We start from the raw sequence: 14,527 nt of genomic DNA, 5'->3' as shown, positions 1-14,527 counted from the left end.
TACATATAGGCATATAAACGAATTATTTCTAAATAACATATACATACGACAAATATGTTTAAAAAAGTGGACATAATATTTACAGTGATACATTTGTGTTTTTTGTTTGTTTTTGTTTGTTTTGTATTTTTAAACGTCTTTCTTATATTTTATGAAAAAAATCTCTTTTAAATATGTATATTCGATGCGTTTCTTTGTATGATCACATGCCATCCTAATAATAACACCATACAATTACCTATCCGATAACATTCGTTCGTCGACATACTTTCGTTCGTTATCTCTACTTAAACATATAAAATCGGAGTAGTTCCTTTATATCTTGCTCTTTGCTCTTTTTAGTTTGAAAATGCATAACGGTTGACTATGTAGTATACCTCGCGTACGCTCATGTGAAAAATATTTATTACAATATTGCCTACAAATGTCAAAATATATAAAAAAAAAAAGAGAATACAAAATGTACTTTTATTTTTTTTCAGAACGAAAATTAAAACAAATACTCGTTCGATTTAAGAACTTATCGAGGAAACCTTGAATATACTCTGAAATTATAAAGGACTCATAAGGGACGCCAAATTTAAAAAAAATGGATGATATAACCAACTACGAAATACTAAAGAATGTTTGTCACATCTGGACAATATTAATTCCGTATGTATGAGTTGCCGCAATATTGCAACATAGAAATGGAAAAATTACGGAAAATCAAAATAAATTAACCTTACTAGCAATAACAACACTCATCAACATGTTAATAACGACAATGAGGCAGTAAACACCTCAAGCTCACAACAGAGTAATTATGGGTCACAACTAAACGAAGCTTGGTAAATCTAGTTGCCTGATGAATATCATGGCTTAAGAAAACCACCAATCAGTAATGCTATGCCTTATAACGTTCATACAATACAGAACGATTAATTCATTGTAGGTTGCTTGACACTCAATTAGAAAACCAGACCATGGTATGGTTATGCATCATAGCGTTCATCCTCGTCATTGCATTATATCAATACTTATTTGTTTTATTTACAGGTATTTTTTCAATAAATTTTACTCGAGAAGATACTGAAATGGCAAACATGGAAATTCATGCATAAAGATTCGAGGTTAATTGTCTGATTTTGGTATCAATCTATACAAAACATGCATTATGATGATCACTTACATTTTACACACGAAATATGGATTTCAGCTATATACTGTTTAAAAAAAGCAGCTGAACTTTACAGTAAACTATACAAGACACAATGATAAAAAAAAAATACTACACCACTCCAGATGCATATTTAAACACACAAATGTCAGTGTGTTTTGTAAAGGTGTACACACATTTCAAAATAAAATTAAATAAAAGTTATTGAAACGTTATATTTAGTAATTGGACTTTAAATTTTCAGATGTGTTAATAAACTAACTTAAAATAGAAAGATGGCCGTGTTGCATTGACACACTTAAACTTCCTTAACCCTTTCTTGTTCACACCGGTACAGCTTACCGATGAAGCCAATTTCAAGATTTGTTGGGGGCATATAGACTTGTTCCATCGCCATTTGCTGACGTACAGTTTTATGCCTTTAATCATGTGCATCACAGATAAAAGAACAAATCTGTACTCCCATGTTTCTGACTTGGAATAAAAAACCATGCTGCAATAGCCTCATAAGTTCTTCAATACATTCATCCATAAAGTTTAAATTATCTGGTTTGCTACCACCTAAGCATATCGATACTGGAAAAACCTCAACTGGAAATGATTCAGCATGTATTCCACATAAGATTGGCCAGAGTGAAGTTTTTGTGCTTTTAAAAAGAGGTAGACCGTCTACATTAAAACTCACAACTATTTCACCCATAGTCTCAAGTGTTTTGTCTGAATATTTGTTCAGAGTATTCAAGACACTTTTCTCAAGCCCAAAATAAAAATATTCCATCCCTGCTTTTGTGACGAGTTCAATATTGCGTTTTGTTTTCAACAAAGATCTAGCTGTTGCTGGTATCTTTGTCATTCCATGACTTTTCAATATTTTGAGAAGCTGGTCAGTAGCGTTATGAAATATGTTATTTCCATTTACCCATTTTACTAAATCTTCACATATCGATGCCTCACAATCTATATTTTCTATTTCATCTTCAAAATCTGACTCAATAATAATGTGCTGATCAATTAAATCCCATTCTGACTCACTCTCTAAATTTAAACACAATTCTATGTTATTTGTTTGTTCAACTGCAGCATTTTCGTTGCAACTTTCATAATTTGTTATGCAACTTTGTTCAGCATAATTATGTAAAGATGATTCTGAACTGTCATCCTGAACTGGTATAGATCCATGATATTTTTGTTTTTGTAAAGCACGTGCAGCCTGCATCCATTTTCTTTTATAAGTTTTTCTTTTATCATTCATTTTACGATTGATCCTTAGAGTACATGCAATCTGAAAAATAGTGTTATTACTACATCTACATTTTGTACATGCATGTTATGTTCAAACATGCAATCAAAAGAAAAAATAAGAACTTCATACTGTTTCAAAGATGTACAAATGTACTGCATTTGCGAATTGTAAGCTGAATTTTATTACTTTAACTAAATGTTCGGTCTCCAGTTTCTGAGAATATACAACTGTTTTAGCCTTAATTCATGTTTGCACCCTTCATGTTCACAGCCTTTTAAAAAATACATATCTGTTAAATAATGCTACTGATAGTTTTTCAGTTAATGTATTGCTTTAAAACAAAGATAATATGTTTTCAGAGTTCAAAAAAATGGTCAATCCTGTCGGTCAAAACTAGACTCAGACCACTATTTTGAAAGGTAGTGCCAGTCCCGAAGACAGATGTAAAATTGTAGTAGTAGACTTAAGTACTTAAATTTTCAAATATTCGTTACAATGCCCGTGGCGCAGGGGTATGCTGATCTATTCCTAGGCGCTAAGATTGAGTGTTCGAATTTCACTGCCGGGGTTGGACAAATTATTTCCTATATTGAATGTAACTTAACTATACTGTACTTTCAAAAAGAAAACCTACATAAAGTTTTTAAAATAATGTGTATGGAAAGTTCTCCCCTCCCTTTTTACCCTATTTTTCTAAATCGGGATCGGTCTAGGGTGTACCTGATAAAGCTAGCATTGGTAATACAATGAATTGTCCCTTGTAAAACACAATTTAGGTTGCTAAATCAGTTATTTTGAATGTTACGGACACCTATATTTCAATGCCTATAGCACGTTATTCGTCTTTTTATACCAATATGATAACGTATATGTCTTCAACAGACTCTAGGCACTGTGTTTCTACCAAAACCTGATCCTATAAGCGCAACAATATGTCTCTGCACGACTTTTTTGCCCAAGTATTTCTTTTTTTTTTCACTTTTTTTCTACAACAGTCATGTGACTTTTGAAAATGTACCACTTGACTAAAAGATGAGGTATTATCTTTAAACTTTATTTGTTAAACTATTTTACCAACTATCTTTCATTTGAGCCCAACATGGCATGTGTATGACCATTGATGCGAATGCGGTATTCATTCAAACTTTGATAGTGTCTTTTCTATAAGTAAAGGTCTAAAATGCCTAAAAGGTAAAGGGTTAATAATGTTCATTGTTCTGTAATACATCAACATACTGGTTTTATTGGCATACTCCCTTTTCACGAATGTCGAATTAGACTATTGACATGCTTTTTAATAGCATCGTGATCACGACGGATGCCACATGGGGAGCATGAACTACTTTCACATTCGGAGAACCTCCAGTTGTTGTGGGGTTCATGTTCCTGTTGTAATGGTATTTGTGACATTCTTACTTATTGCGACTGTTTGTTTTGATTACACAGCGTTGTCAATATACTGAAATTTGAAAATATGCAACACTGTGTCGTTGGGTATTTTTCAAAGCATAAAATGTACTCAAAGTTAAAGGAAGTCATATGTTAACTTGTACATTTATTGTTAATTGACATAGACTATAATGAGCAAAGCTTTTCTTAAATATGTTATAAAGTGGAAACGATGTTTCTTCTCAGGCACACAGTTAACTCATGAGCGTATTTTTTATACATGTTATATTTGCTAATGTTCTGATGGTAATATTTCTTTTGTATGTTTTCAATCAAATTCTTAAGAGATAATAATCTTCTTCTGTATGTATAGTGAACATGGTGAATGCACACAATGTGTACAATACCTTTAATGATATACTTTAAATGAATCAAGTTCGTTGGACATGTTGGTGTTGTCAAACTAAAAGCAGGACGCCTTGATAAGCAATAAGTGTCTTTTACCGTAGAATGTGATGTTCACATTTCAATGATTTATGCAAATGTAAATGAAGAATGTCGAGTAAAAATTTATGCAAATTCAGCCAAAAACTGGTCTCTTCATACTTTTTGTCTTTTGTAATGTCAGCGTGTTTTATGGTGTGATGTGATTTGTTTATCGCCTGATAATTCTCACATGCAATCATAATAGTTTAATGTCAGGTTTGCTTTTTTATTTCATAATAACTATTTTTACAATACAAAGCATATTTGGGGCTTTTTTTCCTTCAAGTAACACTTTTTTTTACTTAATTAACAATTTTGATAATCACTCAATAACTATGGTGGTCTTTCGATATAGGGTAAGTAAGTATCATAACCTGTGATCAAACCTGCGCAACAATCAAAATAATTTCCCCCGATCGAAAGTAAATTTTTGATATTTTGATGAACATTATAAGAATTTTGTTTTTTTTTTAATCCTACATATCATTTTAAAGTGTCATAATATGTTTAAGAATCCTCGTCTTTCATAGCTTCATGTGACTTTGCTGAACGCATCTGTCCTATCGAACTAGAGATAAAGATTACAACAGATACAGATAAGTAGGCCTATTATCTAGAAGTTGACAATGAGGGTCGGTTGAAAACATAACTTTACGTCAAAAGAGATGATTTCAGCTGCCCAATTGTGAACCTTCGATATCTAAAAAGCATCATTTCAACAGCGCCTGCATACAGAGTATATATGTCGTAATCACATTCCTACAAAACGTGTTATATTGTTCTTTCATTTGTCTTTGTTCTTTTTATAATATTTCTTTTACTGTAGGATTGCTTTATGTGATATCCATTTAACGTGGCTCGGAACTTAAACATCCCGTCAATGTCTTTGTTTCATCTTTCATTTTTTGCTGGTGTGTTTCTTTTATGCAACTTTTTGTGTTTCTTTGGTTTTAAAACGTGACTCTATACTTAAAAGATCCCGTCAGAATGAGTTTGTTTTATTATATGTCATTATGATATATTTCTATTAAGAATAAGAAAATACGTTGAACCACAAACGTCAAAATCATTCATTTGCTTGGTGGAACGAACGATTTGTGTATTCTTAAAAATTCTATATACTTTTTGGACTTTTTTAAATCTCGGTCTCTTTTTGAAATTAAATATTACATACTTTTGATTTTTTTTACCCCATATGCTAATATTGCCCATTAGAAGTTTTAAATTGTTTGTATAGACCTTGAACGACAAATACATGTGACGTATACACTTTTCTGACGTCAGACACGCAAATCAATAAATGTGTTTGTAGATACATGTTGTTGTAATTTGTTAAATTGTTCCTTTTAAAATTGTTACTCAATGATGACTGCTGTACCCATATTTTTAATATTTTATTTATTATGTCTGTTTAGTTCACGCATCATGGTAAATTTAACGGAATTTGACGAGATTGTCATCGAAGTGAAAGGTTTAGCGCTTTAAAACCAGGTTTAATCCACCATTTTCTACATTTGAAAATGCCTTTACCAGGTCAGGAATATGACAGTTCTTATCCATTCGTTTTTGATATGTTTTGTCATATGATTTTGCCATGTGATTATGGACTTTTCGATTAGATTTTCCTCTAAGTCGAGTATTTTTGATTTTACGGTTTCCCTTTTCATGAATGTGACCTACCGAATTAATCTATTTACCGAATTTTTAATAACATGAGCAACACGACAGTTACCATTGTTAAATTATTTCTATCGTTCATTCCTCCCTTAGCATATATAAACTCAATAACTATTAATCAGGTACAAGAAAAGGCGTAAACTAATGAAATGATACTAATTAAAAATGGTTAACCTTTAATTAGTTATACACATTTTAAATTAGTTGTTTGATTTTGTATAAGGTAGACAAAACATGCACTTTAGAGCGAAGTTATATTATAGTAATAAAATATGAAATCAAGTTATAATCTGTTTTTTATCTTTAAAATAAAGGTGAGTTTTACTTTAAACTTTACAAGAGATTGATAACAAATTTGAACCAAGTAATCCGAATAAAAGCATACATTTATAAACACTACGGTCAACGTAATATGTTAACCCATATAAAAATGTGAACATACACAATTAGAAGCTACATTATTCAAACGCTAAAATAACAGGCATTGGAATTATAAGTTACTACACTACGTCAAAATAGGAATATAGTAATGCTGCATCGGCTCTTTTACACTTCTTTGATAAAGTCCATCGGTCTGAAATAAAATTGTATTTAATTTATTTAATGGATGTACTTTGAAATAGTTTCATTTGTTTTCATCCTGTAAGCATATTTATTACACCATACATTCGTTTAAAAAACATGTTTTAAAATTACAAACGCACCTGACATTATGCAAACGCAATGTGTTCAGTATAAACAGTTATAAAAAGGTTTGACAAAACAAGACACCATATACATAAAATAAGGGTGCGGGACCGTATGTATCAATAACACGTCTCACATGCTTTTGTTTTTGTTTTCCATAGAACATAGATGCATGATTGTACCCTTTATGTAGGTCTCTTTGTTATCCAATATAATTTAACATAATGGTGAACACTAGGATGTAGCTGTACACAGTTTGCACTATGTAACATTGTAGCTATGTGGATTTTAAGCACGTCTTGGTTTGAATGAAAGTTAAGTCAACGGTTTTAAATTCTTATCACATGTTTTGTTGACAAAAATATATTTCAATACGTTGTGGAATCGTAAAAAATTTCAATGACCTGCCACTAAAATAAAGCGCAAATTAAATGGCTGACCCTCTTTTATATTTTGAACTGTTTTGCATCAAAATTGTGTACTATATATTTGATAGCTTTCCAATGCAAACGAACGATTGAATATATGATGTACATTGTAGGATAATATGAGCATACTATTTGTATTGTACTACAAAATGTCCCCTATAATATATAAAGCACTTACGCATCACGGGCGCAGCATTCACATAACCTTAACATAAAAAGAAAAAAAAAAATTCTTCAAATCTAAAGTAAATTATAAAGTTTAATCTTGAAATAATTGTAAATGTTTATAAATTATCATGAACGATACTGCCTTTGATTAAGATAATTAGTATAACTTTTTATGTACATAAATTCCTCGTGAGTCATTTGCATTTTTCTAAGTTAGAATTTGACCATTTTCTGATGACAATATTTCTCCTGTGATGTGAACATAAATATGTTTATTTGGTAATACAAAAAGCAATTACAATATGTGTTCCATGAAATAAAATGACACGTGTTGATACAAATGCAGTTTAAATAATAAAAAATAGCATTGATTATCAAAAATTTAACCACACATCTATCTGCACTGAACTGGTGTACACAGCATTTTGATTTTTTCCAAATAAATTCATTTCAAATGCCAACTCAATGAGCAATACATACTTACCTGCATTTGCATTCTTTACTTAGAATTTGTGACTTTGTTTTGCAACTACTGGCATGGTGTAATTTGTAGGAATGAACACATTGCAACATACCACATGAATCATGTTGAAAAATGTTTCTAATGTTTAAAAGGGGAAATCATTTCTTTATCTTACTTTATTTCCGTGTATTACATTGCAGTTGAAATAATAAATACTTCTCTCAACCAAACTTGAACTTGATACTTACAAACTGAAAAAAACAAATAATTTTAACACGTGTTTTTATCATAATAATTATGATTTAATGTATAGCTATGTCATCAATCGCAAAACAAATGTATATAATTATAACCATGTCATAGTCATGTACAACAATCTATCATAATTGATTTTCCTTTTGATATAGCATTGCAGGAAGGTGATATGGATTTGGAAATGTCTTTGATAAATCTCAAACTATTTCTCATTATAATAAACAACTTGATGATGTTTTGACAAATCCATAAGTTGTGTTTATTTAGCGGCAAGAACAACAGTGTATATGTATGTATCCCGTAGAGTGTAACCATATTGAGCAATGTTCGTAAGACATTAAAGTTGTTGGTCTGATGAATGTTTGTCATTGTTTTTATGTTAAAAGGGGAAACTAATTTCTTAATCTAACTCTAATCATGTGTATTGCATTACAGTTTAAAAAACAAATACTTCTCTAAATCAAATTTGAACTTGCTACTTACAACCTGAAAAAAAACGAAGAAATATAACATTTGCTTTAATCATTATATTTTTTTTTCTGATTTAATGTATTACTATATCATGAATCGCAAAGAATATACTACATGTTCGTCATGTAACCCAGACAAAACAGTATAATTCTTCAGAACTTAATCTTTTATTGAATAAGTACGGCCTGATTTAAACATTTGTTCAAAAACTGTTAAGCTATTTCTATAGATATTAAAACAAAATATGATGTTTTGATGGAACACTCTTTTGTTTTGCTTTGAATGCTTGAAGGCTAGAACAGTAACAAACATGCGTTTGTCATGTAGAGAAAAAACATACTGAACAATTCACGTTAGACATCATAGTTGTTGGTATTATGACTGTTTGACAAAACGAGTAATGTGCCTCAAATATGTTGTCAATTTTCAGTTAAGATTGCTCGTGTTAAACGCCCAATATGCATTTAATCATGGTTATAATTATTAAACTTGATACTTACTCACCGGAAATCACAAAGACATATCACATTTGTTTTTATCATCATAAATTGATTTTGGGATTGAATGTATTGCTTTATCATGAATCGCAAAGAAGATATTATATGTTCGTCATGTGACCCATACAAAACAGTATTATTCATCAGAACTGGATCTTTTATTGACAAAGAGAGGCTTGTTTGTAAAAAGATTTACATATTTGTTTCATAGATTTTAAGCTATTTTCTGAAGATATTAAAACAAATTATGTTTCGGTGGGACATGTGTGCTGCTTTGAAGGCTAGAACAGTAACATACAGGCGTGTGCCATTTAGAGAAAATCCATATTGAGCAATGTGCGATAGACATCATAGTTGTTGGTATTATGAATGTCTGGTAAAACAAGTAATGTGTGTAAAATATGTTGTCAAATTTTAGTTTGGTTTGCCCGTGGTCAACGGCCAATATGTAAATAATTATGGTTGTAATGTCTGAAGAAGGGGAAATAATTTCTTAAACTAACTCTAATCCTGTGTATTGCATTGCAGTTTACATAATAAATACTTCTCTAAATCAAACTTGAACTTGCAACTTACTCACTGAAAAAAAATATAACATTTGTTTTGATCATAATGAATTAATTATGTGAGTTTATGTATTGCTATGTCATGAATCTTAAAGAAGGTATTTAATATTCGTCATTAAAGCAAAACAAAACCGTTTTACTTATCAGAACTAAATCTTGATTTAAATAAGTGACGCTAGTGTGTAAACAGATTTTGAAATGTGTTCACTTAGTTTCAACCTATTTGTTTAAGAAATAAAAACAACATAAGATGTTTTGATGTAGTAATCATTTGTGTTGCTTTGACGACTGAAGCAGTGACATATGTGGTGTGTATAGACAATTTAAATTTAACTAAATACTTTATACATCATTGTGCATGCGCTTATGTATGGTTCACAAGCCAGGGTATTTGTATGACATATTGTTTCAACTTTTTGTTTATTTTTCTTTGTGTAATATTTTCGATGTGTTTATTTTGTAGTCTTGAAAGGGAAATCATTTATTCACACGAATCTTATTCCGTGTACTCTCTAATCAACGATATGTTTTTTGTAGTAGCAGTTATTCGTTTTGTCAGCTGGACCAGTAACATACGTGCCGCAAATATATAATAGAACATGTACAACCTCAATCCTTCGAAATGCATAGTGTGGACTTCTAACACATTGTCTGATTAAGGATGACGGATTAATTCTTTTTGAATCTTTTAGCGTATATCAGGTTACAAGTGTAGAAACATAATGTTATTTTAGCATTGTTCTGCCAAGAGTGGATTATTTATAAAATCGACGAATTAAAAAAGGCACGATGCGTAAACGAGGTGTTATGTATCTTTTTATCTATAAGGAATGAAGACATATTATACACAAGAAACATGGGAAAGTAAAATTAAAAAAATCATACCAGACTAATGTATGTGATGTTCATCAATTTGAATATATCATTATGTACATATATATTCTAATATAATGCAAGTAGTGGTAGACACTCTTCTGTAATAACTCTTTTTTTTCTAATAAATTGAATTTGAGTAGGCATTCGAAAATTCCTGCAAAACTTTCTTTCGATATTCTTCTACATGCTTAAACATAATTTAACACTTATCTTATATTGATTGAATTTTGTTGGTGGTCATAAATGGTATTTTGATTCCAATTTTGGTTGTGTATACACTGTATATCAGGTTTTTTTTTTAAATATTTTTCTTTTATGCTTGAATGGTACACGAAGGTTGAACCATCCTGACACAGGTTTTTTTGCAATGTCTGTAGTGTGTTTTGGTGCTTAACATGATGTTCATTATATTTGTTTGTTTGTAGCTTTTGTAAAATAAATCAAACTATCATCAATATTGGGTTTCTTGTTTTACAAGAACGGTGCTACATGCATGGCTTAGCTTTTTATCGGGTATTGAAGGGTGTGGAGTAACCTATTTTACAGTAACTAACAAGGACATCACTTGTTCTGCGTGGTCTTTTGTTGATTGTTGCATGATCCAAATTCATACAACATCTCGTTATTCAAGTTAACTTACATTATACAATACTACAATACTATCAATGAATGTTGTCTTATTGTTAATAGTCGTCGGACTATTGTTAACAAAAAGCAGCTATGATTAACATAATCATGATGATGGTGATGCTAATACGATTGCTTATGTTGACATGTCACGTCTCCCTACCTAAATGTACATGATGTATAATTGCATTTTTATTGAAACTCGACTAAAAAGGTTTTACTAGTAGTCTACAAGTTTTACGTACACTTTACATTATCAATAATCCATTAAAATGAAGTCAGGTCAAACAAACCATTATCAGACAGATGATATAAACCTCATAGTTTTTCAATATGTAAAATCCATGGTTTATAGTAACAGAGAAAAAGACTTAACATCCAAACCATGAACAAGGGGTCATTGTCAGATGAAACTGACCAATCAAATATGCACACCAAACACTCATGCCATATATATGCCGCAAATAGTGATCCTATACATTTTCAATGTACATGATGTGGTTATAGCAGACTAAAACAGTCGCACAGAAACCGTTACTGGTATGGACAACTGTTTTTATAGTCCAGTAGTGTTACATGATATGTTACTTTTCATTATATTCTGGTCTCAAGCAGGTTACAAATATATATTGTTATAGCGAGAAAAAAAAAACAGAACAACAACACATTTGCTGCTGCTATAACCTCTGTAAATACTAAGATGCACATGTATGTAAGGTTTAAAAAAAGAAACAGGTTTTTCATGTTGTGTGTCAGTTAAATGGCTTTATGTTTTCTATCCTAATATGCGTATGCAACTTTTGATCATATACTTACTCTTCTCCGACACTGTCTATTGTTTCATACCTTCAACGAAAAGAGATATAATTTGTTTAAAATGACTGATATCAAAACAATATAACACGTTTGATTAGAGACAATATTTTCATAATGTCAAGTGCCTTGTCATCAAAACAGCCAATAAACCGGCAAACAATATTACACACGGCCAATTCCTTTTGGCAAAGAAAGATAAGTTTTTGAATATATTCACAAATGGTTACTTGATTGATATAATAAATGTAATAATATACATACACAAAACTGTTGCAAAATCATGTATATAATAAATACAGATATATCATACGATACGATACGGTATTGTATAGTGTGTTTAATACATGTAATAGCGCGTGTATTGCAATCATATGTCAATTGGACAAAACTATATTGTTTTAAACTGTATGTACTTCTATTGTATTAATAACAAATGTGAAGTTGATTGTAAGTACTAACCTGCAATTAGGACATATGTATTGGTATCCATGGCTTTGCACTTCATTTTCTAACACTGGTGAACAATTGCTATAAACAAAAACAATGTTACTTTTTTTCGTCTTTTAACGGTGTTTTAACAATTTCAACTTTTGTCTTTGCAAATATTTGTTGTCTTGTCATTGTTTGCCTCCATATAAAATAATTGCATTTTTGTTTAACTACCCAAATATTAAATATCTAAGATTATTGTTTCTCTAGGAAAAATTATCATTTTGTTTGTTATTTGTTAATGCAAATATAAAGATTACAAGATTTGTGAAATATTTAAAGACATAGCTCCAATAAACATGTTGTCTTGTTTCTAAGTTCTTACTAGTAAATGTAATGTTAATTCGGGGAATTTTGATAACATTTGTTCAGGATCCAGTTGTGCAATTTAGGCAGAAGATACAACCTTCGTGGTTAAAGATCTGTCGTAGCACCCCTATCCTGTGCCTTTCAAAGATAATAATATTATTGATTTTCTGGTTGGTCACTTCTTTGTTTAATATTGCAATTGCTATGAAGTGATTGGTACTACCAAGTTCCCCCAGTCCTTCGTTTATATATTTTGTTTTATCCCAGATAAATATTCTGTTCTATAATCAGCTGTTTTTATTAATTATTTTTTTTATTTCGTTTCAGTGAAGGAAAGTTGCCAGCGTAGTGAGATTATCGTGTGCTTTTTGTATTGTTAAATTTTATATCTTAATCATTGTTTTGAAAATATATTATCAGTTGCATTTTTCCCGTTTCATACCCAGTTTGTGTTAAAAAGGGGTGACATTGAAACACGTTCACTTGATTTTTTTTTCTTTTGAGTGAACGAGTCTGTATCTTTCTATTTTTCATTTGATACTATGTTTTATCCATACAATTACATCTTTGATCATGTTGATATTTGGGATTTTGAAGAGATATTTTCCCTTAATATATCAATTCAGAGGACAAAGAATATGTGTATATTTACCTTAAATTAAATGTACCTATCAATTGCATGATATCATCTTCAGCTACATGTTTGCGATTGAAGACTATCTTTGGAAAATTGGGAAGATCATTTATCTGTATTTTGTTGATTTTTTCTTTCAGATTATTCATCTCATGTACCAAAGTTCCATCATGTCTTGTCTTAGCTAGCTCCTGTCTTCTTCTGTCTAATTTCTGTCCAGCTGCAAGCACAGATTTAGCATCAGATAACATATTTATCAGCTTGTCTTTCTCCGTCTGGGATTGTTCTTTTATTGAAGCAATCATTTGAGCTACGGATGTGTCAACCATTCGTTTAATCTTACTGCCTTCGTCAGTGATGGCTTTGATAACAGACGCAACGGCTTGATCAAACGATTCCAAGCTTTCCTCAATCTTCCTCTTATTTGTAATTTCTTCATTGGTCTTACCTTGAATTTGCGTCTTGTTTTCGTCTCGCAATTGTGCAATTACATCTACCAATTTTGACAATTTATGACCATTGTGTTTTCCTGTAACACAACTGGCACATACAAGGACATTGCACGTATTACACATAAAATATAATTCTTCTTTGTGTTCACTACATCTAGATTTACCTTCCGGGATACGTTTGGACGCGTTTTGAAACTGATGGTTTGTCGATAACTTCTGTCGTTTATGCAACGACTTACAGTTTGCACAATACAATTGCTGACAGTCTAAGCAATAGTGTGATCCTGGGGCACTTACACAAATTTCACACGTTTTAGACGCAGACTGCGCCATTGCATACGAGAAAATAGGTATGACATATGATTTTATCACATGACAATGTGAATGTATTCTAAATTTAAATCAAGAACGATAAACAGTGCCGATGATTTAATTTTCAAATTTTATTAAAACGATTTAAATAATATTTCTGATTTAATGTTGAAGTGAACAGTGAACTTTAATTCATAAACATAAAAATCAGATGGAATATAATATTAAAAAAGTTGTAAAACATGAATAATACAACCTATTTACATTCATGAAAGTTGTAAATTGTATTATCTCGTATTTCACCTGTACGTTACCAGATTGTGTATTCTAAATATACCTAGTTTGTAATTGATTTACATTGTACATCTGTAGATTTTTTATAATGTCCGCATTTTACTTCAAAATAAAGAAAAAAAAGATGAAATATATATATACAGAAAAACAGTTTTAAAACTAAAGATATACCCTTTTATTATCCAACATTAAAAAACTGTCTACAAAAAAAAAAAGAAATTGCAGTAAA

At 30.7% G+C, this 14,527-nt stretch overlaps 1 protein-coding gene and 1 long non-coding RNA gene across 2 annotated transcripts; both read right to left on the bottom strand.

Annotated features, from left to right (window-relative positions):
* Window positions 1–6,113: 6,113 nt before the first annotated feature.
* LOC134690977 (uncharacterized) lies at window positions 6,114–7,298 on the bottom strand. The gene is made up of 2 exons (XR_010102067.1): window positions 7,248–7,298; window positions 6,114–6,528 (listed from the first exon to the last, which is right to left on the bottom strand). It is a non-coding gene; the product is annotated as an uncharacterized LOC134690977 (long non-coding RNA).
* Window positions 7,299–7,302: 4 nt separating this feature from the next.
* On the bottom strand, window positions 7,303–14,055 carry LOC134690976 (transcription intermediary factor 1-beta-like). The gene is made up of 4 exons (XM_063551163.1): window positions 13,259–14,055; window positions 12,268–12,336; window positions 11,809–11,838; window positions 7,303–9,502 (listed from the first exon to the last, which is right to left on the bottom strand). Exons 1-4 carry the CDS (start codon window positions 14,023–14,025, stop codon window positions 9,496–9,498), a joined length of 873 nt encoding a protein of 290 aa, XP_063407233.1. The 5' UTR covers window positions 14,026–14,055; the 3' UTR covers window positions 7,303–9,495.
* Between the last annotated feature and the right edge of the window lie 472 nt (window positions 14,056–14,527).

This window comes from Mytilus trossulus, chromosome 11 (assembly GCF_036588685.1).
Source record: "Mytilus trossulus isolate FHL-02 chromosome 11, PNRI_Mtr1.1.1.hap1, whole genome shotgun sequence".
Lineage (NCBI taxonomy): Eukaryota > Metazoa > Mollusca > Bivalvia > Mytilida > Mytilidae > Mytilus > Mytilus trossulus.
Note: the sequence above shows the minus strand (reverse complement) of the source record. Positions and strands in the feature narration are given on the sequence as shown.